The sequence below is a fragment of the Rhinolophus hipposideros genome, assembly GCF_964194185.1.
Source record: "Rhinolophus hipposideros genome assembly, chromosome: 10".
NCBI classification, from domain to species: domain Eukaryota; kingdom Metazoa; phylum Chordata; class Mammalia; order Chiroptera; family Rhinolophidae; genus Rhinolophus; species Rhinolophus hipposideros.
In genome coordinates this window covers 11,435,409-11,461,146 of record NC_138056.1, presented here as the reverse complement: position 1 = coordinate 11,461,146, position 25,738 = coordinate 11,435,409, and the positions used below count along the sequence as shown (strand labels likewise).

Here is a 25,738-nt window from a genome sequence, read left to right as displayed (position 1 = left end):
ATAACCACCACTTTCCAGGGGCCCTGACAGCCTGACAACACTCCCAATACAGAGTTTTCAGCCAACTGGATCCCAAGGATACTCAGGGGCTTCCAGGTCTCATCCCGGAAACCAAATAACCACCCACCATATCGGTGCATCCTTTTTCCTAAGGGCAAAGGTCACATCCATGACACCTTCGGATGGCAGTCCCCAAACTCTTTGTCACTGTTGTCCCTGCTGCCAAAGTCCTTTCTCTGCCAAAGATACCAGACCCTACCCACCTAGAGTGAAGCCCAGGTCTCTCTCTTGTCATCAGAGGCCACTTCATTCCCATCATACAGGAAGACCTCTTCAACTCACGGACATATTCCAGACCCAGAAGAAAGACTGCCAAATCTTCTTGGATGCCCTTAAACCTGGCCCAGTTTTTCTGAGGGACCGGAAGAGTTTTCTCTGAGTATTTTTATAGAGAGGGGAAGTCCGAGATTTTATTTTGCACACAGTTGGTACGTACCCACCGTCATGAGTGTCCTTCCTCCATGAACAGGGGAAGTCCATCCATAGATTCCCAGAAACTGTTTGACTCACTGCTGGCTCCTGTTGGCTCACCGATAACTTCCCCAGGAAGACAAGTAGCCTCATACACCATCATCCAGCCAAGGAGACCTGAAGACATCATTTTCAGCATAAACACTGAACTGATCACTGCAAAGCAGCAACTTGAGGAATCCTACTTACGAGAATATCAGAAGTGCCTGCCCGCAAACATGGTTCACATGATCCCATGTTCTGGTTCTGTGCTTTGGTTCCCAAGGGGCAGCTCTAAGAGGACAGGGTTATTTGGTATAATGGAGTCAGTTGTTAGTGATCTTCGTACTCGTGAAACCCAGTGCATCTCTTCTGGCACCAGTATTTACCTCACCTCTCTGGGCTCTTAAAACCCAAGCACATAGTAGACACTGAATAAAAGTTTGTTGAATAAATAAATCACTGAACATTGCTTGGTCCTCTAACTATAAATTGAAACTTCTAGAATCAGCCCAATGTCTCTGAATCTCCTTTATTATGCCCTTGATTTTAAGCTCCCTGACTCATGTCTTTGTGACTCCAGTGTTGCTCATAGTGACTTGATAAGCATTTTTGGTAATAATTAGGAAGAGTTGTAAGCACTGGGCCAGGCCCTGCAAGGTTCAAACCCCTGGTGCTCAGAGTGGTACCTGCTGAGAGGGCAGAGCCATCATAGCTGGATCCCGTCACACTGGGTGTCATTCTGGCTTGCTGGGATAGTCTTCCCAAGGGATCCATCTGCCCTTTCTTGGCATCTTTCTCCAACAAGCCCAACGTGAGAGGGCCCAGAATTTCTAACCCCTGTTTAGGAGACCCTGGCAGATATCTTAGAGAAAGACAGCTCAAGCCCAGGGCGGAGAGAAACTGAAGTCAAAAAAAAAAAACAGAAAAAAATTTCTGCCCTCCCCCATTCCCACCAAGTTGTCTAGAAACCCAGATTTCAGTCCCAGCCACCAATCTGCTTATCATCCACACTCTGAGACTTGCGCAAGTTTTCCTCGGTGCCTCTGCCTGGCTCCCCTCCCAGAGCTGGGGTGGGGTGATGGGAAACACAAGAATGAGCACTCTGCCCAGCTCCTCAGAGGGGCTGCACCCTCTCTCATCTCTGGGTATTTCCTCTGCACAGACTAGCGTCCCCACTAACTGCTCACCTGCTTGCCATGCACCTGTGTCTAAAGGCCCCCTGACACCTGCCCAGTCTCATTCCATTGTCTCCATTAGGCCCTCAAAACACCTTGTACTCTCTTTGAACCACTCGATTATAATCACTCATTCAACGGCCCATCTCCAGCACCAGACTGGGATCCACTGGGTCCTGTTCACACTTTGATCCTGGGCTCAGCACGCTGCGTGGTCCCTAAGGAATAAATAAGGAACTGCTGAATAAACAGGTGAGTGACAAAGTGACTGAATGAATTAATGAAGAAGTGTGTAAACAAATGAACGGTTAAGTGCTCTATACTCTTACAATTTGGGGGGTAAGTTACTTCAAATTCCCCTGTAGAGTTAGTGAGGATGTTTTACAGTATCTATAAAAAACAAAATAGCGTCAATAGTTTGTGATTCCAGTTGTAAATTCCTGACATTTCCCTGGTGTGTTTCAGAAAACTGAAAGAAAGCACTGACAGCCTGTCCTGCAGCTCCTCCCTGCCTCCCAGCTTCTTCCTGCCACCAACCTCCTCATTCTGTTTCTCGCTCTTATCTCTCTCTGTCTCTCTGTCCCTGTCTCTCTTTTTTGCCATCTCTGTCTGTCTCTGTCTGTTTCAACTCTCTCTCTCTCTCACTCTCTCTCTCTCTGTCTCTCTCTCTCTCTCTCTCTCTCTCTCTCTCTCTCTCCCTCTCTCCCCCTTTCTCTTGCATTTTCCCCATTCCTCTCCAATCCTGCCCCATCCCCACCCACTCATGAAGCACTCTCCACATGTGCCAGTCACCTTACAGGTAACATGTCACCTTCCTTCCCAACCACCTGGACTGGCTTATTTGTACTTTGGGAGGAACAGTGGTCAAGAGCATGGGCTTTGGAGTTAGACTAGGCTGGTTCTAACTTGGCTCTTCCATGTACTCGCTGTGTGACCTCGGTCAAGATATCTAACCTCTCTGAGCCTCAGCTTCCTTATTAGCAAAATGAGGTGAAAATGCCCCTCTCAGAGGATTAATTGCAAGGATTAAATGAGATAATTCTTGGGAAAAGTTAGCACAGCAGTAAAGTCCCATCAATGTGAGCTCTGTCATTACTACCCATTCTACCGTAGTGAATGTCTGTTATCCTCAGACATTATTAGTACTCAATGTCTTCATGGAGGATTATGAACGTCTCTGGACTGGGTATTTCCCTCTAAGGATCATTCCAGCCCCTTAGAGCGTCCAGAGCCTGGCTTCCTCTACCTCTGACTCTCTAGTCTTTTGCGCCCACTTTAATTTGGGCAGAATCTATCTAGATGGAAACATCTCCAAACCTGACCTCCCAGAAAAATCATCTGATGGACTTTTAGTAATTGTGAACACTGGGGATGAGTTCAGGAGATTCTGATTCGTTGGTCTGGGTGACACTCAGGATGGGTATTTTCAAAATCCTCCAGTGTGACTCTGATTGAAGAACAAGCATTGGAACTTCTAGTCTACACTGAATGGATGCTCACATGATCATGAATGAATGAATAATAGGGGATGATCAATGAATAAATAGATGAATGAACGAATGATAGGCCTACCTCCATGGAAAGAAACGTTAGTTTTTCCCCCAAGACCTGTGCTCCGGACTCCAGAACATGTGCCCATTTGTTCCACAGCTTCTCAGAGCACAAAGACTTAGCTGCTTCCCTGGCCCTTTATTTTCTTTGCCTTCTCCTGATCTAACCCTCCATCCTTTCCCTTCCCTGGTGTCTATTTTCTCCATCTTCTCGTCGCCTCCCCCACGTCCTTTCCAGTTTTCCACTTTAGTCCTTTTCGCTCCCACTTTCCCTCTTATTCCCTCTCAGCCATACTCAGACCACCTCCCACTGTAACATTTGTAAATTGGGGGTCCTTTCCTCATCCCAAGACATTTGTGTGAGAAGAGGATTTAAACGCAATAGTTACACAAAACAGATTTATTTTATGAACCACAGTGACCAACAGTGTCAGAAAATAGCACAGACATTCCAAAGAAGGGGTGGGTTAGGGATGAGAGAACATCACAGCAGGCAGCCTCCTACACCCTCTGTCTAGGACCACTGATGATTTCCAGGCAGAGGTCTCTGCAGGTCATCCAGGAGTGCCTCTCCCCTTCTAGAAACTTCTTCCAGCCTTGATTGGATGCTCTGAGGACAGCCCTGGGCCGAGAAAGTGAGTCTGTGGAAGATTCTGGCCTGTGATGGGGAAACTAACCTTCCCTTCTGCTCTTCCCCTTGCTCCCAGAGTTGGCTCTATTCCAGTGATGGCCATGATGTCCATTTACACCAAGCTGGGCTCTTCCTGTCTCCATGGCTCATGTCTTGTTCTCCACATCCAGAGTCCTCCAAGAACAAAACCCAGAATGTACTCACCCTGCCCCCAGCTCACAAAGGCCCCACCAGCAATTTAGCCCTCAAGGTCTCTCTGGTGGTGTAGATGTTATGCCATCAGCCCTGCCATGGCTGTTCCACTCAATGTTCCCTGCCCCTCCACCCAGCAGGAGAAGCCAAGGAGTCTGATACTGATGGTGAGGTGAGAAAAAAACCCATCAGTGCTCTTCATCCCATGGCAAGCAGGTGCTCCCCTTAAGAAGAGGGCCACAGACCCTGGAAAAAGGATCATGCTGAAAGAAACACCCATAAACTCAAAGCAAGGTGAGGAGCATGGGAAAGGGGCCAAAGGAAACTCTTAACCAGCCTCTTGTTTCCCTCATGAAACTAGGGAAAGCATGGGGACCCAACACATAGGACATCCTCAAGCCAGGATGGGCACCAGCTACTCTGGGGAGTACTCTCCTTATATGGAGTCCAGAGCAAACACACAGACTTCTCCCTTAAAGCACGGACCAGCCGTCTGAGCCCCCAAATCCAGTGGGGGGTGGACACATTTTTATTCTATATTGCCTCAATATGTCCTTTCTTCCCTCAAGGATACTGTGTGAAGAATGAAGATGTGGTGGAGAGGAAGGGGTTGTTATCCAAGTGACACGTGACACAAGCACACTACTCTTCGTGCTTTGCTCAGCAGGCGTACACACACACACACATTCACGCACGCAACAAGCATCTCCACTGCAGCCAAAGTGATTTGGCACTGAGTATCTCCAGTGCCCGAGAAAAACCTCCTGGGGGTGAAGGGGTGAGGCGTGTGGGGGACAGGGGAGAGACCTGCAGCTCAGCGTTGGAGGAGGTTTGAGGGGGGAGGAAAGCCAAGCAGCGTGTAGAATAAATGCAGATGCCCCTTTTTCTCCCAACTCCCCATTCACATAATGAACCCAAGTAGCCGGTTGCTTCACCAACCTCACTGCCTCCCGGTTCCCACAGAGAACGGAGGATGAATGAAAGGGTCTGAGGACATCTGCAGAAAGCACATCTAGTTGGCATCATGGAGGGGATGTGGGAAGGGAGGCCCCTTCTGGAATCGCTCTACCCCCAGTGCCTGAAATCACAGCGCACTGATCCAGTTTGGGGGAAAGTTCTGGAGCTCCTGCCTGCAGACTGCAGCGCTAATTCTTTGCTGCACCCAGCCCACCCCCGCCCCAGCCCATTCCCTTGGCTTTCTCAGGGAACAGGATAAAGAGCTTGAACTGGAGTGGTGTTTATAAGCTTCAGGATTCTTAACCCTTAGGAGTCCTTCAGAACAAGAAGGTAAAAAGGGGGAAGAAGAAAGGATTGAGGGAGGGGGGTGAGCTATGAAGAGGGGGTGGGAACCAGAGTAAGGATTCAGAGTGAAAATTACAGAGACAGAGGGGAGAACAGAGAGAAGAAGAGGGGAGAGAAAAGTAAAAGGAAAGGAGGGAGAAAAAAGAGCTGGAGATCCAAGAAAAGGGAAGTGGGGGGAATGAACTTTTATTGAGCCAGACGCACACATCATACTACTACTGTTCAGTATGGCTTTCCCCCATGTTACACAAACGGAGAAACTGAGACGTTCAGAGACTTGTGCAACGTCAATCCCACAGATATTGAGTGGCCAAGCATGGGTCCGCAGGGCTCAGACTCCTTCCACAAAACCTCTGACCACAACCAACGGAGAAAAATGGACAAGAGGGCGGCGGGAGGCAGGGAGCAGGGAAAGAAGTCAAGTGCAAGAGAGCAGGTGCCCTCAAGAGACCTGACTTTCCGAGAGAGAGCGAGGGCGGAGGGCACCAGGCCTCCCTGGGAAGCCCAGCCCTAGTCAACCACAAGGGTCTCTTGGCTGTAGGGGATGGATTTCTCCTGTGTCTGCTCCCCGGCCTTCCCTGAGTGGGGGCCGGGCCCCTGGCTGTGCCCTGAGGAGTAGCTGGCCGACTTCTCTGCGCTGCTGCTGTGGGAGGCGCCCCCACACCGGCTCTGGCCCCAGCAGAGCACCGAGGTGCACGCCTGGCGGAAGCGGGGGTCGAAGAAGGCGTAGAGGAAGGGATTGAGGCAGCTGTTGATGTAACTGACGCAGGTGCAGTAGGGGAAGACGTTCATGAGGAAGAGGTCAAAGCCGCAGGGCCAGTGCAGCAGGCTGCCCAGCATGTAGAGCGTCTTCACCAGGTGGTAGGGCGTCCAGCACAGGGCGAAGGTCACCACCAGCACCACGATGATGCTCAGCAGGCGGCGCCGCTTGCGCAGGCCCTCGATGCGCTCCTTCCGAAAGTGGCCGGCGATGGTTTGCGCGATGAAGAAGTAGCAGGTGAGCATGATGGTGAAGGGCACCACGAAGCCCAGGGCCGTGGACGAGACCCCCAGGCCCACCTCCCAGGCCCACTCCGAGCTGGAGGTGGCCACCATGGAGTAATCCATGTAGCACTGCACCTTGGTGATGTTCTCCAGGTTGGGAAGCACCGCGGTGGCCCGGAACACCATGACGGGCACGGCCAGCAGGGCAGCCAGCACCCACAGGACGGCTGTGGCCACAGCCCCGCTGACCCGCAGCCTCAGCCGAGCGTTGGCCACTGGCCTCACGATGGCCAGGTAACGGTCGAAGCTGAGGCCGGTGAGGCAGAAGACGCTGGCGTACATGTTGACGAAAATAAGATAGCTGCTGAGTTTGCAGGCGAAGGAACCGAAGGGCCAGTCGTAGTCCCGGTAGGTGTAAGTGGCCCACAGAGGCAGGGTCACCACGAACGTCAGGTCAGCCACCGCCAGGCTGGAGATGAAGATGTCAGCCGAGCGCCTCTTCTCCCGGCTGGTCCGAAACACGGTCCAGAGCACCAGGCCGTTGCCCGTGGTGCCCAGGAGAAAGACCAGCATGTAGATGGCCGGGATGAGGGCCCCCGAGGATTTCCAGTCCGTGTACTCACACTCAGACTGGTTGTCTGCCCCATAATCATTGTCGAAATCGCCACCTTCCTCCATGCTGGGGGGCAGAGAGAAGCCGAGCAGGGGATCCCCCAGGCAACCAGCTCGGTGGCTGTGTCACCAACTCAGCAAGTGCCCAGAGCTTCTGGCTTGAGCCTTGGAAGGAAGGCGGGTGCAAAAGGGCCGAAGGTGTCCTGAGCCCTTCCCAGCAGCGGGAGGAGGATGCCTGCTTCTGCAGACTTCCCTCCACCCTCTCCTGCCTTGCCCCAGCCTCAGCTAAGACACTTCCTGCGCCCTCCTGAGTCTCTGTCTCCTCCTAGACTCGTCACTCCCTCCTCCCACCTACAGACCAACCCCTCACTTGTGAGTCTTAAGATATTTCAGTTACAACCCACTTTTCTTTTTCCTTCTTGTCACTGGGCAAGTGGCAGAATGTTATCTGTGCCTTGCAGCCAGCTCTCCTCTTGGCTCCGCCTCTATCCCTCTGGTTTCCTCTGGTCTTTGGAGTGCCCCCTCCTCAGTTCTCACCACCCTCCTGTTCTCACCTCCTCCCATCCCCTCTAAATGGGGCAAATTATGCAGATTGAAATCCAGCCAGAGCTGGAGCCAGGGAGGGCAGGGGGCTAGGAGAGTGTGAGATTTCGCAGGACGATCTGAGCATCTGGCAAGCCCTCCTGGCAGGCAGGTCTGGCCCCTTGGGTCTGTCCTACCCTCCCCTCTTTCCCTCCCAGACTTCACTTTACTCTTCTGCTCATGTCACGCTGCTTTACCCCTGGGCTTTGACCCTCTCTCTGGGAACGTTTATATTTTACAGACACAGTTATAGGGCAATTTCTCTAGAATTCACAAGCTGTTGGCAGATAGAAGTTTGCAGATGGCAGAGAAAGTTTTAGAAAGTCAGGACAGAGTCACAGGACAAAAGAAACCCCAGACAAAAGGATCTCTAATCAAGTCATTAAATCTATGGGGAAACTGAGGCCCAAGGTCACAGGATGCATTTTGTTCCAGTTTTGTTGTTTGCTTTTCTTCTTCTCCAAGCACCTAACACAGGGCCTGGCATGTAGTAGGGAGAGAATGAAAAGAGGAGCCCATATATAGAGGAATGAGTATATGAATTACTATGCAGTGAAAACATAGATGCATTTCATTCCTCAGGTTCTTACTGCATGGACCAGGTTTCTTTACAGCCATATGGGGACCGGAAGTGACAACTAGAGGAAGAGGCAGAGAAAAGGGCAGTCGCTGAGTCGATACCATGGGCCCAGTCACATAGAAACTCACATTGCCCTATCTGCCTACCTCCCCAGGACCTCTTGGCAGGAAGAAGGGAGGGATGCACAAGATAAGATAAAAAATATGCACACACACCCCCAAGAATGGCAGAGGCCATCTAAAGTTGGGCAGGGGTGAGATGAAGCAAAATCAGGAGATGAGTCTTGCCTGCATCCAAAGCAAAAGGTGTACAAAACTAGAATCCATTGTCTCAAGGGAGGTTTGGTCAGAAAATCTTCTGCAGAGGTCACAAAGCAGGAACCCCAAACTCAAATACCCACAGAGACCAGGCTAAGAATGTAGACGGGTGAAACAGGCAGTTTGAGACAATAAGGAGTGGTAGAGACTGTGAGCAAACATACTCCATCGAAAGGAGGCCTCCTCAGCTCCCATCTCTGATTGCCAGCATTTCATACCTTCTGGTTTTCGTAACAAAACTTTAAATTCTGGATTTCGTGAGAAATTTCCAGATTTGTAAATGTGGGAAATTAATTCCATTTTTAAAAAGATAAAAGTCTTGGATGGCTTTTACCTGAAGGCAGTATGTGAATGAGAACACGTTGGTATTCCTCATGAGGATTATATATGGAGCAGTTACTACATGCTAGACATTCTTCTGAACGTCTTATATTTTATACCGTGTTATTTTATAAAATAACACCTAGCCAGACCATCAGCTCTAATGCATCTTTTGGAGCAAAAATTAATATAAGACCCGGTCTTATATTACATTATATTATATAAGACTCGGTCTAATATTACAGTAAAATAAGACCAGTTCTTATATTAATTTTTGCTCCAGAAGATGCATTAGAGTTGATTGTCCGGCCAGGTCTTATTTTAGGGGAAACACGGTAGGTATTTATTTCTTTTAACTGGCAAAACAACTTTAGTAAGTAAGTACTCTCATTCATCTCAATTTACTGATGAGGGAGCTGAGGCACAGGGAAGTGAAATAACTTGGCCAAGGTCACCCAGCTAGTAATTGTCAGAATCAGAATTTGAACCAAGGCTGTCTTGATTCAACCACCATGGATTCAACCACCATGTTCCCAAAGAAAAAAAAAGACTCCAACCCTTTTTAGATTGGGGCATTTGTCATCTGTTGAGCACTATAGAAAGGTAGGACAAAAGATTTATACAACCTAAAGAGAAACCAGAGTAGAGTCTCTGCTGAAAAGTCTGATGATAGTTTAATGGGCTTTCCCTTATAGATTACTGCTATTTTTCCCCTGGCTGCCTTGAGAATTCTTTCTTTGTCAATTGCAGCATTATATATAGTGGTCAGGACATGGAAAGAACCAAAGTGTCCTTCAATAGATGAATGGATAAAGAAGATGTGGTATATATACGCAATGGAATGCTACTCAGCCATGAGAAAAGATGAAATAGTGCCATTTGCGACAACATGGATGGATCTTGAGATTATTATGCTAAGCGAAATCAGTCAGACAGAAAAAGTTGAGAACCATATGACTTCACTCATATGTGGGATATAAAACTGAAAACAACAAAGGAAAAAAACAAAGAAACAAAAATTCATACACACAGCAAATAGTTTAGTGGTTACCAGAGGGTAATGGGGGGTGGAGGGATGGTAGAAGAGGGTAAAGGGGGTCAAATATGTGGTGATGGAAGGAGAACTGACTCTGGGTGGTGAGAACACAATGTGTTATATAGATGGTGTATTATAGAAGTGCACACTTGAAACCTACGTAATTTTACTAACCATTGTCATCCCAATCAATTTAATTTAAAAAGAAAGAGAGAGAGAGAGAAGGAGAGAAAGAGAGAGAGAGAGAGAGAAAGAGAGAGAGAGAGAAAGAGAGAGAGAGAGAGAGAGAGAGAGAGAGAGAGAGAGAGAGAGAGAAAGAAAGAAAGAAAGAAAGAAAGAAAGAAAGAAAGAAAGAAAGAAAGAAAGAAAGAAAGAAAGAAAGAAAGAAAGAAAGAAAGAAAGAAAGAAAGAAAGAAAGAAAGAAAGAAAGAAATGAAGGACAGTGCTAGGATACCCATAATTTTGAAATGAGCTCTTAGAGGTGAAATTAAAAATAGATTGATTAAAATACTTCAGAGAGACTCCCTACTCTTGATTGAACAGGGTGTAAGAGCCCTGCCAGACAACAATAGTCTGTATGGTTAGCACCATAGCTCCATCCAGAAACTGCTTATTCCTTGCCATTCCCAAAGACGGTTCTTGGTGCCTGATGCCAGCCCAGGCTCTGGAACCTTGGCACTCTGCAAAATGCCGGTCGGGACACCAAATAGGACCCAGGACCCAGAGCTGGGGTTTCATGGATTTCACAGTACACAGGGTAGGGATGCCTGGGGCCTGCTTGCTCCCTCATGTTTGTCTAATAGAAGCCTATGCAGGTGGCAGAATGGCTGTCATTATAACAGCAAGCTCGGGTGGCAGATGCTCAAGTTCAACCCCTCAGACTTCTTCAACCTGGACTTATCAAAACGGACCTTAGAGTTGAGCAGGAACCTGTTTGGCTCAGGTCAGCTCACAATTGATGTTCCTGTAATGAATTAAAATAACTGCTCAGGACGTTCCCGGATAAAAGCCAAATTTGAGACCCCCAGGGAATCCAGATCTTCTCTGCTTCTCCAAGGAAGATTTAGGTACCCCTGCCCTTTGCAGCTAGGGGCATAGACATGCGGGGAGCAAGTGAGCTCAGGGTGTCCCCAAAATCAGGTTCCTCCCCTCAGCTGTTCCCCTTTGGATCCTGAGCGAGATGGAGACCCCGTGGAAGAGGATGTAGAGCCACCTCCTTAATCATCTAGCCTCAGGCTCTCTGCCTCCCAGGAGGTAAGAAGTCGTTAATCTCACCAAAGGAACCAGACTGGCTGAAATGAGGGAATGGGAGGCCAAGGCTGGGAGGGGCCCCTGATTGGGGCCAGAGGAGATAGAGTATAGATAAGATCCTGCCTCCAGCCAAGAACCTGCTGGAACCAGATGGCCTGAGTGCCCCCAGCCTGAAATCAGCCAGCCTCACTCCTCACCCCACCTCATACCCAAGGACCCTGTCCATTCCACGCAGAAGATGCCAGTTCAGTCAATAGGACGAGTAGCTGGAGGCAGACCTTATGTGTCCCCAGAGTCCAGAAGTTAGCCCGCCCCGGACACAGAGTACCTGGGAAGAACCGGCTTTTCACCTCTGTGCCCCCTAGACTTGGCACCTGGTAAATGCCTATTGAATTATAAGCCATAGGAGGCACTTAGGAAAAGGATGTGAAAGGCTGGTCTTCACCCCAAGGCTGCTCCCCTGCATTAACAAGGGCAACTTTTTGCTAAATTGATCCAGAGTAATCTACCCTAAGCCATCTGGCAAACCAGCAGCTAGGACAGGACGGTCAGCCAGTGTCCCCTGGGCTGGCCTGCCCTGGAGAGGCCAAGCGGGTTTCCCGGGGAACTTCTCTCTCTCCTGGGTGATTTCTGAGGGTATTGTGATGAGCCTGAGATGAACAGCTCCTGGCAGGACAGGGCCCCAGACATGCCACAGGGGCTTTGAGGACAGCCCAGACTGCTGGGGGACCTCTGGAGTCAGTGAGTCAGTAGCCCTCACCCACCCCACCCCCAGGTTGGTTCCTGGCCCAAAAAGCAGACAGGCTTGGCTTTGTGCCTGTAGCTGTGTGGCTGTGTACACTTGTGAGCCGGGTTTGTACGTGCCCTGGGGTCGCTTTTGAGCAAACGGGACTTGTGCACTGGGTATAGCAGGGAATGTGTGGTGGGGTCAGGGATCTGGATAAACATCCTCCGGGAGGACAGGAAAGGGTGGTTGATTGGATCTCTCTAAGGGTCTGGCACGAGGGGAAAACACAGAAACCTCGCCCAGGCTTAGCCTCACGCTCTGGGTGGAGGACATCAAAGTGGCAGCCAGCCTGCCTTTCTCTGCCCCTTGCTGACTTCTCATCTCCTCCCTCCCAGCTCCCCAGCTCCAGCCCCCTCTCTTCACAGTTCTGCTTTGAACCTGGCAACAGGGCCCTTTTCTCCCTTCACAAGACAGAGCAGCAGCTGTGTCCCCAACAGCTGGTGGTGTTTTCTGATGGGGAAGGGCAGAGAGGACAGGGGAACAGGCGGGGTGCCCAGCACACTGTGGAATTACACTTCCCTTTCTCTAGCCATATAACCCTCCCTGCCCCACCCCAGCCTTACACACTCACACACTCACAGGTCCTACTTTAGCAGCTTATCTGACCAACAACAAATGGCCAGCTGCCTTCTGACAATTAAAGCAGACCCTGCCCCCACCAGCAGCTCCGTCATTCTTGGCCATTTGGTACTACTTCATATTCCCAGGCCATCCTCCAAACTCCTAGACTTCCCTGGGCTCTGCAGACAGCAAATGCAGGAAACCTAGTGACCTGAGAGTCAGGAAGTATGAGTTTCAATTCCATGTTGGCTACAAATTTGTTCACTCGGCAAATATTTATTGAGCAGCTACTATGGGCCAGACTCTATTGGAGGCACTGGGCACTCACTGAACTGTATGAACAATTCAGATGAGTCTCTGACCTACACATACATTCTAGAGTCCGGGAAAAGATGAAATAGTTAAGTGCAATGCACTCAGATAGTGACAAGCACTACAAAGAAAGTTAAACTGGAGAATGACACAGAGAATCAATGGAAAGGGAGTGCTTGCAGGCAAGGTGGACCACCAGTGGAGTAGAGGGTGTCTCATGGGAGCCGCTAGCATTCTAGCTTTGCTGTGTCACCCTAGACAAGGCCCCTGCCCCTCGCTGAGCCTCAGTTTCCCTATCTGTACATGAGGACATTGAACCAGCCAGGGCAAGCTCTCTGTGATTCTGGGAATTGTGGTAGGTGCTCCCAGAAGTGGTCGGAAAATTGGATTTCTTGCTAAAATGGTCAAAAAGGGGCGGCAAAGTGACTCTCTCTGGGGAGCAGGTCAGTGATGGTCAGGATCAGATCAGAATCCATTTTTCCCACTTGGCACCAAGCCCCATCTAATGTGTTGTTCGTTAGACTGTGAACAACGGGGGTCTGCAAGCCTTTCCTTATCTTCTCACCCCCTCCCATTACTCACCCCCCATTACTTAGCACAGCACCCTATACATAATTAGCCTCTAATAAACACGGAAGGGCCATTTGGCCACAGGCAGTAGGACCAGCATTTCTGGTCCTACTCAGAAGCAGTCAGGGCTTTGTTTAGCACTGCCTGGATGGTGGCTAGTTTCCTATGACTTTGAATAGGAAAGATCCCTAAAATTCACTGAGGCCACTGATTTCCAAGCTGAGGTCAGAGGCCTTAGAAGATAGTCTGGGGGAGAGGCGGTAGCAATAGCCAGCACCAGCATTTCACAAAACCTTTTGGAAATGGCACATTCCTGCACCCCCACCTCACCACCCCCCCCAGCCATTAATGAGATCGCTGGCTCTAAATGTCAAGTGGCAGCTTGGATTTCGAGCTTAGCTTTTCACAACTCCATGTGGTGACTCCGGTGACGCCATGCTGCTCAGGATGCTTTTGATGAATAAAAACTGAGCAGATGAGTTAATTATTATTTAATAAATGCAGTGGGCTAGATAAACAGAATCCTTCCAAAGTGACAACTCATTGAAGGGGGTGGGGGGGAGGACAGGAAAGCAAGTCAAATGGCTTTTGAGGGTGAAAAGGTTGCAGCCACTCATCTATTCCCTAAACTTGACTTTACTGGAAAGTGAGGCCCAAAGGAGGAAAGGGAATTCATCCAGGTGTCCTCACCAGGTCAAGCACCTTGGCCCCATCCCTAAAGATCAGTCCAGAGGAAGCTTTTCTCCTTGGAGCTCACGGGCCTTTGTTAGGCTGAGAGGAGGGGCTTGGGCAGGAGGCAGCTAGGACAGGAAACAGCAGAAGCCGGAAGGAGGTCAGGAAGAAGCGGACTGGACCCTGGCCCCACTCACACCCAGCCCTACCAGTCTTCAAGGGAGCAACGGGGTGTTTCCAAAAATATTTACAGTGAGTCTAATTTAATGAGGTACTGTATCAGTGCTGACAATGGGAGGATGTGGGGCTGGGCCCTCCAGGGGAGAAGACCGATGCATTCAGCTGCTGGAGCCTGGGGAAGGCCAGCCCTGCAGCTAACGGAGGAAGTCAAGGCCGGTACCAGCGGGGCCAGAGCAGGCCCTGCAGCTACACTGCCCTATCCAGGATGCCAGGAGCACACCCTCCCCTGCAACAGGAACACGTCCTCGACCCTCACGAATACAAAGAGCATCATCAACCTGCCTCCCCGCCCCCTCCAGTGTGGAAATCTCCTCTATTACACCCCAGTCTAAAGGCCACCCAGGGGCCTCTTGAATGCCTCTGTTAACCAGACACTCACTCCTTCACCTGACTGCCCATCCCCTTTCCAAATGGGGGCATCACTGCTCATTCAACAGTGTTACCTTCAGTAGAGCGCAGTAGTCCACAGCACTCTGCCGCTGCTCGCATGTCACATGTCACATGTCACGTTGTCACGGTAAGGAGCCCAGTCATTTCAAGCCCCAGATTTCTCACTTGTACAATGGGAGTCATTATAGCATCTACCTTATGGGGTTGGTAGGAGGATTCGACAAGAGTGTAGAGGCAAAGCTCCCAACATGGAGGAAATGCCACGCAGGCAGAAACATGGGGACAAAGTGTAGAGGTACAAGAGAACAAGCTCAAAATGTCTTGAAGCTAAAGTTTGAAGAGGCTGAAAAAGCCCATCACCATTTTGTTGCCATTCAAGTGACACAGAAGAGCTGGGCCTTCACTGTCCACTGTGTCACCCACACCCCACACGGGGCAACAAGCACTTGAAATGTAGCCCAGGACAAAAGGAGATGAGCTGCAGCCTGTGACACACACGCTTGGTTTCAGAGACTGAGTTCGAGGAAAAGGATGTAAGACATTTCATTCGTCATTTTTCGTATTGATTGTCTGTCCAAATGTATTTTTGGATATTGATGATTTATATTTATATTTACTCATTTGGATATATTGATTATATTTTTATTGATTACAGGTCAAAATATATTTCAGATATGTTGGAATAAACAAAATATATTATAAAAATTAATTTTAACTGTTTCTTTTACTTTTTTCAGCGTGGATAGTAGGAAAATTTTAATGACATATATGGTTCCCACTCTATTCCTATTGGACAGCGCTGAGCTAAAGGATCAGATCTAAGCTTTAAGACATTCACCCTGGAGGCATCGTTGAGGGTGGGCAGGAATGGGAGGCTCACTAGGAAATAGACACAGTTGTCCGGACCTGCATTCAGGGGAGGACTCAGATTTCTTTTGTCACAAGGTAGAATCCAGGAAGGATGTGATTTTTCTTCTCCCTGAGCTACAGCCCCACACAAACAAAGTGCTAATAATGGGTAAATCTTTTTTTTTTTAACTTTTATTTATTTCAAGTGTGTTTTTCCAGGACCCGTCCGCTCCAAGTCAGGTAGCTGTTTCAATCTAGTTGTGGAGGGCGCAGCTCACAGTGGCCCATGCGGGGATCAAACCGGCAACCTTGTTGTTAAGAGCACCGCGCTCTAACCAATTAAGTTAACTGGCCACCCCACGCGTAAATCTTATCATCCCTGATAGGTGAAGTTTATCAGGCATTGCATATGCACATTTAAATGTTTCCCCAATGTAATTTTCATAAAAATAAAAAATGTTTCATAAAAATTTCATAAGAATTTACGTTATGGTTCCCAACTTAAAGATTAATAAACCACAGTTCAGAGAGTTACATCACTGGCTCAGAAGCACGTGACTTACAAGTACCCGAGAGAGGATTTGAACCCTTGACTTGGATGTCAGAAGACTGAGAGCCGGGATATACTCTTCCAATGCAAGTCCCTGCTTCTGCACCCAAGTAGGACCAACTAGTGCTTCCCAGAACAGGACGTCACAGGAATCTCCCACGTGGAGCCTGCTCTCCTGCACAATAGCATCAGCCCAGCTGTAAACAGCCTGTCTGCACCTTGAGGTTGAGTGAAGAACAGTTCACCTCAGGTTGTCATCCAGGGCTCACAGGAATTCACAGGGCTACAATAACTCAGACATAATTTTCAAGACCATCATGCTTTGTGACAATTGAAAGAGTCAACTCTGAGGGCAAAGCGCCTGGTTTCCAATCCGGGCTCTGCTTCTGTCTCTAAGCCTTGGTTTCATTAACTAGAAAGTGGGGGTAATAATGTACAGCAGTTGTCAGAATTATGAGGTACTAGATGAAAGGACAGGTCTGTGCCTGGCACAGAGCAATTGCTCAGAAAACATTGCCTATTACAATATATCTCATTTAATCCTCATGATAACCCTAAGGGTTAGGGAGGGTCGAGTATGAAAAATGGAAATGAATAATATTCTCAGTTTACAGATGCAGAAATTAAGGAACAAAGACCTTAACAAATCTGTCTACATCCCTCGATGTGTAAGTATTGAAAGTGGGATTCAAACCTAGGATGGCTGGTTTCAGAGTCTGCAGTTTTCACCACCGGGGTATACGTAACTGAGACTGCTCAGGGCCCTGGGGGTGGTGGGGAGATGGAGATAAGCACTTGGATTGGCATCTTTGCCAGACAGGAACACAGAGCAGCCTGGAGCCCCCCTGGTGACAGCTGTGCTTCTGACTGCTGGGCCATGCTGACCTCTGGTGGAGATGAGCTGGAACTCACCCTTGACCTTTCCCTGAGCCCAATTCCCAGCACTGGCTTCTGGGCCTTGCGTTGGAGTCAGACACACCGACAAGCTGAGTCCCCATGGGGCTCAGGTAAGCCCAACCTCTCTGTCCTCTAGGCTCCTACGGCATATGGGATTGCCCACCCCAGAATCTTCCAGCTGTGGGGCTGTGCTAAGAATCCTTAGCAAAGGGGACTTACCCACAGTCCAATAAGTTGATGCTGAATCTGAGGCTAAGCAGGCTTTAGGACCAGACTCAGTCTCCTAGAGAATCAAACACTAGACCTCTAGCCCCAGCTCAGTGTTTTGTGGTTACATTGCACTATAATTACCCAATATTATATTACAATACTGATATAGGAAAACAAATGTTATTGTCACTTTCTCTTTGGGTAATGCAAGAGAAAAACCAAGAGGCATTAAATCGCCCTCAATACTACTCATGTCTTTTCCTCAAACATGTCATTCTGTAAAGATACACATGAAAGGGGAAAATGTAAGTCTGTTTTATTAAAGTAACTTATGGACTAGAAAGAGACTAAGGAATCTTTTTTAAATGAGCTGACAATTGATAAGAAATAGGTTGATAGTCAAGTCCATGGAGGCAAGAATCTCATTGGTGAGCACACAGCGCCACCTTCTGGTTGCTCTCATGACAGCAATCCCAGTCTCCCCTCTGCTCATTTCATCTACCATTTTAGACTCATTGACAATTTATTATCTTAACCTTTTCCCTCGACGAACTTTGCACTAAAATCTCTCTCACTACACCCACTAATTTTAGCATGAAGAAAAAGGTGGACACACAGTTGAGTGGGCCCAAGCGAGAAGTGTGCATATAGAAATATTCTTCATTCACAACCCCTCCAAACTATTCCAATGTTAGGCCTGGGACCCTGACGGCCACGAGAGATTTAACTGATTATTTCTTTTAACAGGTGTGCGTGTTTTTTCTTTCTTCCTCTTTATCCCAGGAAATACATTTTTCTATTTCTCAGGCACCAGCCACTCTGATAAGACAGGTAAATTTTAGCACACAGAGCTGTGGGGACGGAGGACAGAGCTAATCGGTAACCCAGCCTGGGCTGGAGCTCCAGGCTCCTGTGACTCACTCTTGTAATGAATGTTTATTGCATTTCTCCTCTGTGGCAGCTCAAAGGTGAGTCAAAACACTACCGAGGCCTCTGCCTTCGTGAGACTTAGAGCCTTGTGGGAGTAATACTAATGACATAACTAGTGACATAAAAAGTAAAGCTGCAACTGTCATAGAGAGTTATAGCCACAGCCAGAGTTTCGGAATCTAACTTTTAGAGGCTTTAAATACTGAAAAGATTATGACTCCCTCCATCAACTTACAATAAAAAATCAACTTACAATAAGAACAAACAGAATAAAAAGATAAGTGTAATGAAATCCCCCAAAAGTCTTGTGTTTCCCATGATGACTTCTTTGAAATTATTTTATATTAACAAAATTAAATAGAATATTGTGAAAAATTAGAGTGACCTTGTTTTACAAATACCTGACATACAAAATATATACTTTTGGGGAATCCAGAACTGGATACATACATAATAGGGATACATGATCCAGTCAGGAAAACCAAGAAAGACTTCCCGGAGAAAATGGTAATTGCTCTGAAAGCTTTAAATGAGAAGGCAGGTAGGGAGAAAGGATGACAATCAAAGATAGTAAGCATTGGGCAGAGCACATGCAAAGATCCTGAGGCAGCCTGGAGCTTAGGAAAGCCAAGGCCGAAAGGAGGCCAGGTAAGGCTGGAACACAGGACAATGGGGATGGTGTGACAAGAGTAGACTAGGGGCCAGGCCACACAGAGCTTTGTGGGCCACCTTGAGAAGTTTCGTCTTTATCTTCCAAGCCATGGAAAGTTGTCAAAGGGTTTTAATTAGCCGGGCATGGTGACAAGATCCAGTTGGTGTTACAGAAAAGCCACGCTGGCTGGGTATGAAGAATGGATATGAAGGAGGACAAGGGTTCAATTAGGAGACATTAGTCCCCACGAGAGATGATAGGAGCTTTGATCAAGAGTGTGGTGGTCAAAATGAAGAGAAGTGAATAGATTTCAGAGATATTTTGGATTGAGTAAAGGCACAAGGAAAAAGGAGATGGCAGGGTGTCTCTTAGGTTTCTCGCTTGCTGGAACTAAATGAATAGAGGTGTCATTCATGGGAACAAGGTGTGGCAGAAAGTGGTAAGTGAACCCCAGTATCTATTTTCTCCTTCTCCCTTTAGTGACTGCATCAGAGTCCTCTTATGGGCCACTTGAGATCTTTGCCGGCTCATCTACCTTTTGTTCTAGCTCTGCGAAGGCGCTCATGGACCTAGAGCAGACATAGTCTGACAGCTCCTCACCTCTGGCCCAGGCCATGCCTACTCACCTCCCACTTTGGGGCTTCCCTGTTGATATCGCTGCTGCCCCTGTCCTTGTGTGCAACCGCAGAAAAACAAAAGAGATAACACTCCACAGGACAAACTTTTGACCAGTGGGAGACGGAAGCCAGTGGAGAAATTCTTCCTGCTTTCCCTTCCAGAGGGCTGGTCCAATGGGGAAGTTTACACAACTTGAGGTAGTTTTCTGCAGATTGGGCAATTCATAACATGCATCCCTGGTTATCTCTCCCTTGTCAGTTACTCCTATTCCCTGGGATTTTATTCTAATAAAATAAGAGCACATAAGTCCCCTGCCTCAGAATTTTCTCTGAGGGAAACCCAGTCTAGGCAGTAACGTAACCCCCCACATTTTAACTGTGGTGACATAGCTACATGACTAGGGACTAGAATGTCCTCATTACAGTTTACTCCCTAACTGCCTTTGAGAAATCCTAGTGAAATGGCAATTGATCGGTTTGATGTGAGCTTGGAAGTCAAAGGGGAGGTCTGGACTGAAAATATAAGTTTGTGAATCATCTCCTTCTCATGTGTGGCTGGTAATTAAAGTCTAAATGTGTCTGAAGTAGTCCAGGAAGAGGGTAGATAATGAGAAGAGATGGGAGCCTGCAGTAGGCATCTTTTCAGATGGCCCCAGTATCCCCACCACCTGTATTTATGCCCTTGTGCAACTCCCCTTGAACCTGGGCTGGGCCTAGTGACTCACTTCTTAAATAAAAAAAAATAAAAAAAAGAATATGGTAAAGTGATTGGATGTCACTTCCAAGATTAGGTTCCAAAAAGACTGGCTTCCATCTTGGGAGTCCTCTCTCTCAATCACTTGTTCTCAGGGAAGTCAAGTGCTATGTTGTAAGCTGCCCTATGAATAGACTAATGTGACAAGAACCTGAAGGAGACACCTGGCCAATAGCCAATGAAAGACTGAGGCCTTTAGTCCAACATCCTGTGAAGAAATGAATCCTGCCAATAACCACTTGAGGGAGATTGGAAGCAGATTCTACAGCCCTGGTTGAACTTTCAAATGACTATTCAGCCCCAGCCAGTATCTTAACTGTAGCCTTATAAAACTCTAATCCAGAGACACCTAGCTAAGCCACAGCCAGGTTCCTGACCCAGAGATTGTGAGATAATACATGCTTGTTTTTTAAAGCTAATAAGTTTGAGGGTAATTTGTTTGTCTGTCATCAATAATTAAGACAGAGCCCATACCAGAGCCTTGAGGGTTGCGCCCCCCTTTAATGGCTGGCAGAGGAAAACAAGCCTGCAATGGAAGCAAAGAACAAGCAGCCACAAGGCATAGGAGGCAATGCAGGTGGGTGCCAAGTCACAGGACCCAGGAGAAGAGGACAGTGCAATAAAGATGGAATAGTCAACAATGTTGGGGTGCTGCTGACAGGTCAAATAAGATGAGAGAAAAATGCTTGATGGACACTGAGATGTGGAAGTCACTGGCGACCTTATGATATAAGCTCCTCTTTCAGAACCAACGAAACTGGAAAATCTATTTAAAGTGATTGAGGAGAAAGTTGAAAAGGAAGAAGTACAGAACTTTGACAGTGACAGCAAAAAGGAACAGAGCAGTAGTTAGAGCAGGATTAAAAATTTTTTAGTGACAAAGACTTGAGTTTGTTTAAAAGCCGATGGGGATTTCTAGTCAAGATGGCAGAGTAGGTAAACACTGTGCTCACCTCCTCTCAGGACCAGATCAATTACAAGTAAACTAAAGAACAATTATTGAGAATCACTTGAAGTCCAGCTGAATCAAAGCCCTACAACTACAGACATACAGAAGAAGCCACCTCGAGACTAGGTGACAGAGACACAGAACGGGTTGGTCCCACACTCACATGTTACCATTAAAAATCAGATAAATATCTCGGCTGAGGAGGTTCCCCTGACCCCGCCTCCAAAGGAGCAAGGGGTCCCAACACCACACGAGGCTCCCCAGCCCAGGGTTCCAGTGCTGGGGAGAGAAATTCCCGTAACTTCTGTCTGTGAAAACCAGCAGGGAGATTGTGGCTAAAACGAGGGCAGCTGCACTCCCAAGTGCTTCTCCTAAATGGCCCGTGCACAGACTTACTCATTGACGAACTCACTCGCTCTGAGCTCCAACACTGGGGCAGCTGCTCAAAAGGCGCCAGGGACACACGAGGAGGACCTGAATTATCTAGCTTCAGGCTGACAGCTGGACGGGCGGCTTTCTCCTGGACGAAAGAGCTGGCAGAAGCCATTGTTTCTTTGTTGAGCCCTTCTCCTCCCTGCGTGTAGACACAGGCAGCCGCCATACCTGAGTCTCCATCAAAATGGCTGTCACCTTTCTTCTGCCCTGCCATAGTGATTCCCTGAGACTCCATCCCTCCCAACTTCAGGGCAGACCCAAGCCACTTTTAGTGGCTTTTCCATACACTCCGTCTTAGCTCATGCTTCGGGCTTTCCTAAAATCTCTCAAAGGTTCCCAAAACCCAAATAAGCAGCATCTGGGTTCAGTATGTCCTATACCAATGGCTGAGCAGCCTGAAGCCCAGCCCCTTGACCTTTCAAGGCACCTTCAAGCCCAGTGCAGGTGGTAGCCATCAGCGGATTGCTTTGTGGCCCATACCAGGTGGCCCCGGGCAGGGCACAGGATGTGGCTAAACTTGGCCTGCAGCAGGTCTCCTTCCAGGAGGCCCCAGGGCGGGCACACCAGGCGGCCAGCTTCAAACCAAGCCAGGAGTATCACCTGACCACTCCAAGGGTGACACACCCAAAGGACAGACTGGGCAGGCTCCAGAGCCCCACCAAAGCAAACCGTGCTTGTAGTGTCAGCCCCTACAAAACAGCTCCTCCAATTGTAGTCATAGCCAGTCCTCACAACCAATCAGCCAGAGGGTCTGTCCCTCCCACTGACATGCAAACAACAACCAGAGCTCAACTAAAACAGGAGGGGACACAGAACCCACACAAGGGATACGCCTAGAGCACCCGGCTCTGGTGACCAGGGAGACTGCACCATCGGTCCCCACGGGAAACCTACCGCATAAGGCCACTCTACTAAGACCGGCAGGCATAGCAGCCCTACCTAATACACAGAAACAAACACAGGGAAGCAGCCAAAATGGGGAGACAAAGAAACCTGTCCCAAATGAAAGAACAGAAAAAGCTTAAAAAAAAAAAAAAAACTGAACAAAATGGAGACATGTACTCTACCAGACACAGAGTTCCAAACACTGGTTATAAGGATGCTCAGTAATCTCAGGGAGAACTTCAACAAAGAGATCGGAAACATAAAAATGGAGATAGAAAGCATAAAAAAGAACCAGTCAGAAATAAAGAATACATTAGAGGGAATCAACAATAGATTAGCTGAAGCAGAGGATCGAATCAGCGATTTAGAAGATAAGGTAGCAGAAAACACCCAATCAGAACAGCAAAAAGAAAAAAGAATTTTTTACAAAATGAAGATAGTTTAAGGGGCCCCTGGGACAACATCAAGCATACTAGCATTCACATCATAGGGGTACCAGAAGGAAAAGACAGAGAGCAAGGGATTGAAAACCTATTTGAAGGAATAATGACGGAAAAACTTCCCTAACCTGCCCTGAAAGCGCAGAGAGTCCCAAACAAGATGAACCCAAACAGGCCCACACCAAGACACATTATAATTAAAATGCCAAGGGTTAAAGACAAAGAGTGAATCTTAAAAGCAGCAAGAGAAAAGTTACCTACAAGGGAACCCCCACAAGATTATCAGCTGATTTCTCAACAGAAACTTTGCGAGCCAGAAGGGATTGGCAGGAAATATTCAAAGTGATGAAAATCTGTAACCAAGATTACTCTACCCAGCAAAGCTATGATTTAGAATCAAAGGACAGATAAAGAACTTCCCAGACAAGAAAAAGCTAAAGGAGTTCATCATCACCAAACCAGTATTACGAGGAATCTTAGAGGGACTTCTTTAAAATCTTTAAAAAATATGTTTAAAAATGAATAAAATGGCAATAACTACGTATCTATCAACAATTAAATGTAAATAAATTAAATGCTCCAATAAAAATATAGGGTGGCTCTCATTTCTTTTATAAATTCAAGTTTAACAATGCAATAATCTGATGCAGAAAATTCAACTTCTCCAGTCAAGGGGGTGGGCAGAGCAAAGCAGAATAAATATTAACTTATTTAAGGAAACAAACAAACAAAAAAGATAGGGTGGCTGAATGGATAAGAAAACAAGACCTTTACATATGCTGCCTACAAGAGACTCACTTCAGATCAAAAGGCACACGTAGGCTGAAAGTAAAGGGACGGAAAAGATATGTCGTAAAAATGGAAATTTAAAAAAAGTGGGGTAGCAATACTTATACCAGACAAAATAGACTTTAAAACAAAACCTATAACAAGAGACAAAGAAGGATCCAATAATCCCATTTCTGGGTATTTATCCAAGGAAACCCAAAACACTACTTTGAGGGGAGGAGTGCATCCATATATTCACTGCAGCATTGTTTACAATGACCACGATGCGGAGGCAGCCTGGGTGTCTGCCAATGGATGAATAAACAGTAGGTAGTACATATATACAATGGAATATTGCTCGGCCAAGGAAGGGAATAGGTTTTTTCCATCTGTAGCAGCATGGATGAATCTGGGGGTGTTGTGCTGAATAAAGTATGTCAGACAAAGAAAGACAGAAGCAATGTGATTTTGCTTATATGTGAAATCTAAAGAACAAAATAAACAAACAAAACAGAAACACTCATAGATACAGAGAACATTTTGATGGTTGCCAGATGGGAAGGGCATTGGGAGTGAGTGAAAAAGGAAAAGGAATTAAGAAGTACAAATTTGTTGTTGCACAGTAGTCATGGGGATGTAGGGTACAGCATAAGGAATATAGTCAATAATATTGTAATAACTATTCCTGGTATCAGATGGATACTAGATTTATTGAGGTGATAGATGAGAGGGGTTTGGGGAGCAGGGTTAAAAAGGTGAAGGGATTAAGAAGTACAAATTGGTAGTTATAAAATAATCATAAGGATGTAAAGTGAAGCATAGGGAATATAATCAATGATATAGTAATAACTATGTATAGAGCCAGGTGGGTACTAGACTAGTACCCACTTCTTTTTTTTTTTTTAAATAGAGGGGAGGAAGTACCTATTAAGACTGGTACCCTTAAGGCAACTTTTCTTTTTTTTTTTTCTTTTATTGGGGAATACCAGGGCCCATCAGTTCCAAGTCATTGTCCTTCAATCTAGTTGTGGAGGGCGCAGCTCAGCTCCAAGTCCAGTCGCTGTTTTCAATCTTAGTTGCAGGGGGCCCAGCCCATCATCCCATGTGGGAATTGAACCGGCCACCTTGTTGTGGAGAGCTCGCTCTCTAACCGAGCCATCCGGCCACCCCTCCGGCAGCTCAGAGGTGGCTTGTTGTCTTCAATCTAGTTGTGGAGGGCACAGCTCACTGGCCCATGAGAGAATCAAACCAGCAACCCTGTTGTTAACAGCTTGCACTCTATCTCGACTGAGCCATCTGGTGGCCCCTTAAATTATATAAATGCCTAATCACTATACTATACACCTGAAATTAACATAAAATAATATTGAATGTCAAAATAAATAAATAAGCCAATGAGGACTTCTGGGATGGCAGGAGGAGTTCCACAGAACTACTCCCCAGGAAACAACTGTAAGTGATGAAAACTATTGAAACCAACCATTTAAAGTCTCTTGAAATTGTCATAAGGGAGTACAGCAAATGAAGGAAGATTTATTCAAGAACTAAATCTCAGTAAGAATTGCAAGAGTGGGGGAAACTTGAGCTGTGGCCCATTCCCTCGCACCCTCCACATCTCAACAAGACAAGGGAAGCGCCAATCTGAACAGGTGTGGTTAGGAAAATGGGCCTTTCTCTCCCCTAAATTCCCAGTCAAGGAATAGAGTATTTCGCTAGCATTTCTCATTCCCCCAAACTCCAAATGGCAGAGGCTAGACTCCTGGCAAAAGTGGCCAAAATATTAGGGGCTCATTTCCTCCACCTCACAGATCAGAGGGTCAACCCCAGGCACAGCTGGCCAAGAATATGGGGGCTGATTGTCTTCACCTCAGTTCAGTTGTAGGATGGAGGTTCCATGCCAGGAGAGGGGAGCTGAGAAGACTGGAGGCTACCATCTTCACTCAGTGCCCTGCTCAGAATTCAGGAGTGTCACTCTGAAAGAAGTGGGCCACTGTCCCCACTCCCTGCTCTGGAGAAAAGATTCAGAGATTTTGCCTGGGAGGAGAGACAGTTAATAAGAATGAAGCACTCAGGCCAGCCCAGTGGCACAGGTGGTTGGAGCGCCCAGTGATTCCCACATGGGCCAGTGAGCTGCACCCTCTACAGCTAAGATTGTGAACAATGGCTCTCCCTGGAGCTGGGCTGCCATAAGCAGCCAGAGGTCAGTGTGAGCTGCCACAGGCTG

At 47.4% G+C, this 25,738-nt stretch overlaps 1 protein-coding gene across 1 annotated transcript; it reads right to left on the bottom strand.

Annotated features, from left to right (window-relative positions):
• Positions 1-3,627: 3,627 nt before the first annotated feature.
• On the bottom strand, positions 3,628-7,286 carry APLNR (apelin receptor). Its single transcript, XM_081064641.1, has one exon. It carries the CDS (start codon positions 7,023-7,025, stop codon positions 5,874-5,876), a length of 1,152 nt encoding a protein of 383 aa, XP_080920767.1. The 5' UTR covers positions 7,026-7,286; the 3' UTR covers positions 3,628-5,873.
• Between the last annotated feature and the right edge of the window lie 18,452 nt (positions 7,287-25,738).

What these genes read in the sequence shown, in the direction of transcription:
- APLNR (XM_081064641.1), bottom strand. Translation starts at nt 7,025, where the DNA reads ATGGAGGAAGGTGGCGATTTCGACAATGATTATGGGGCAGACAACCAG.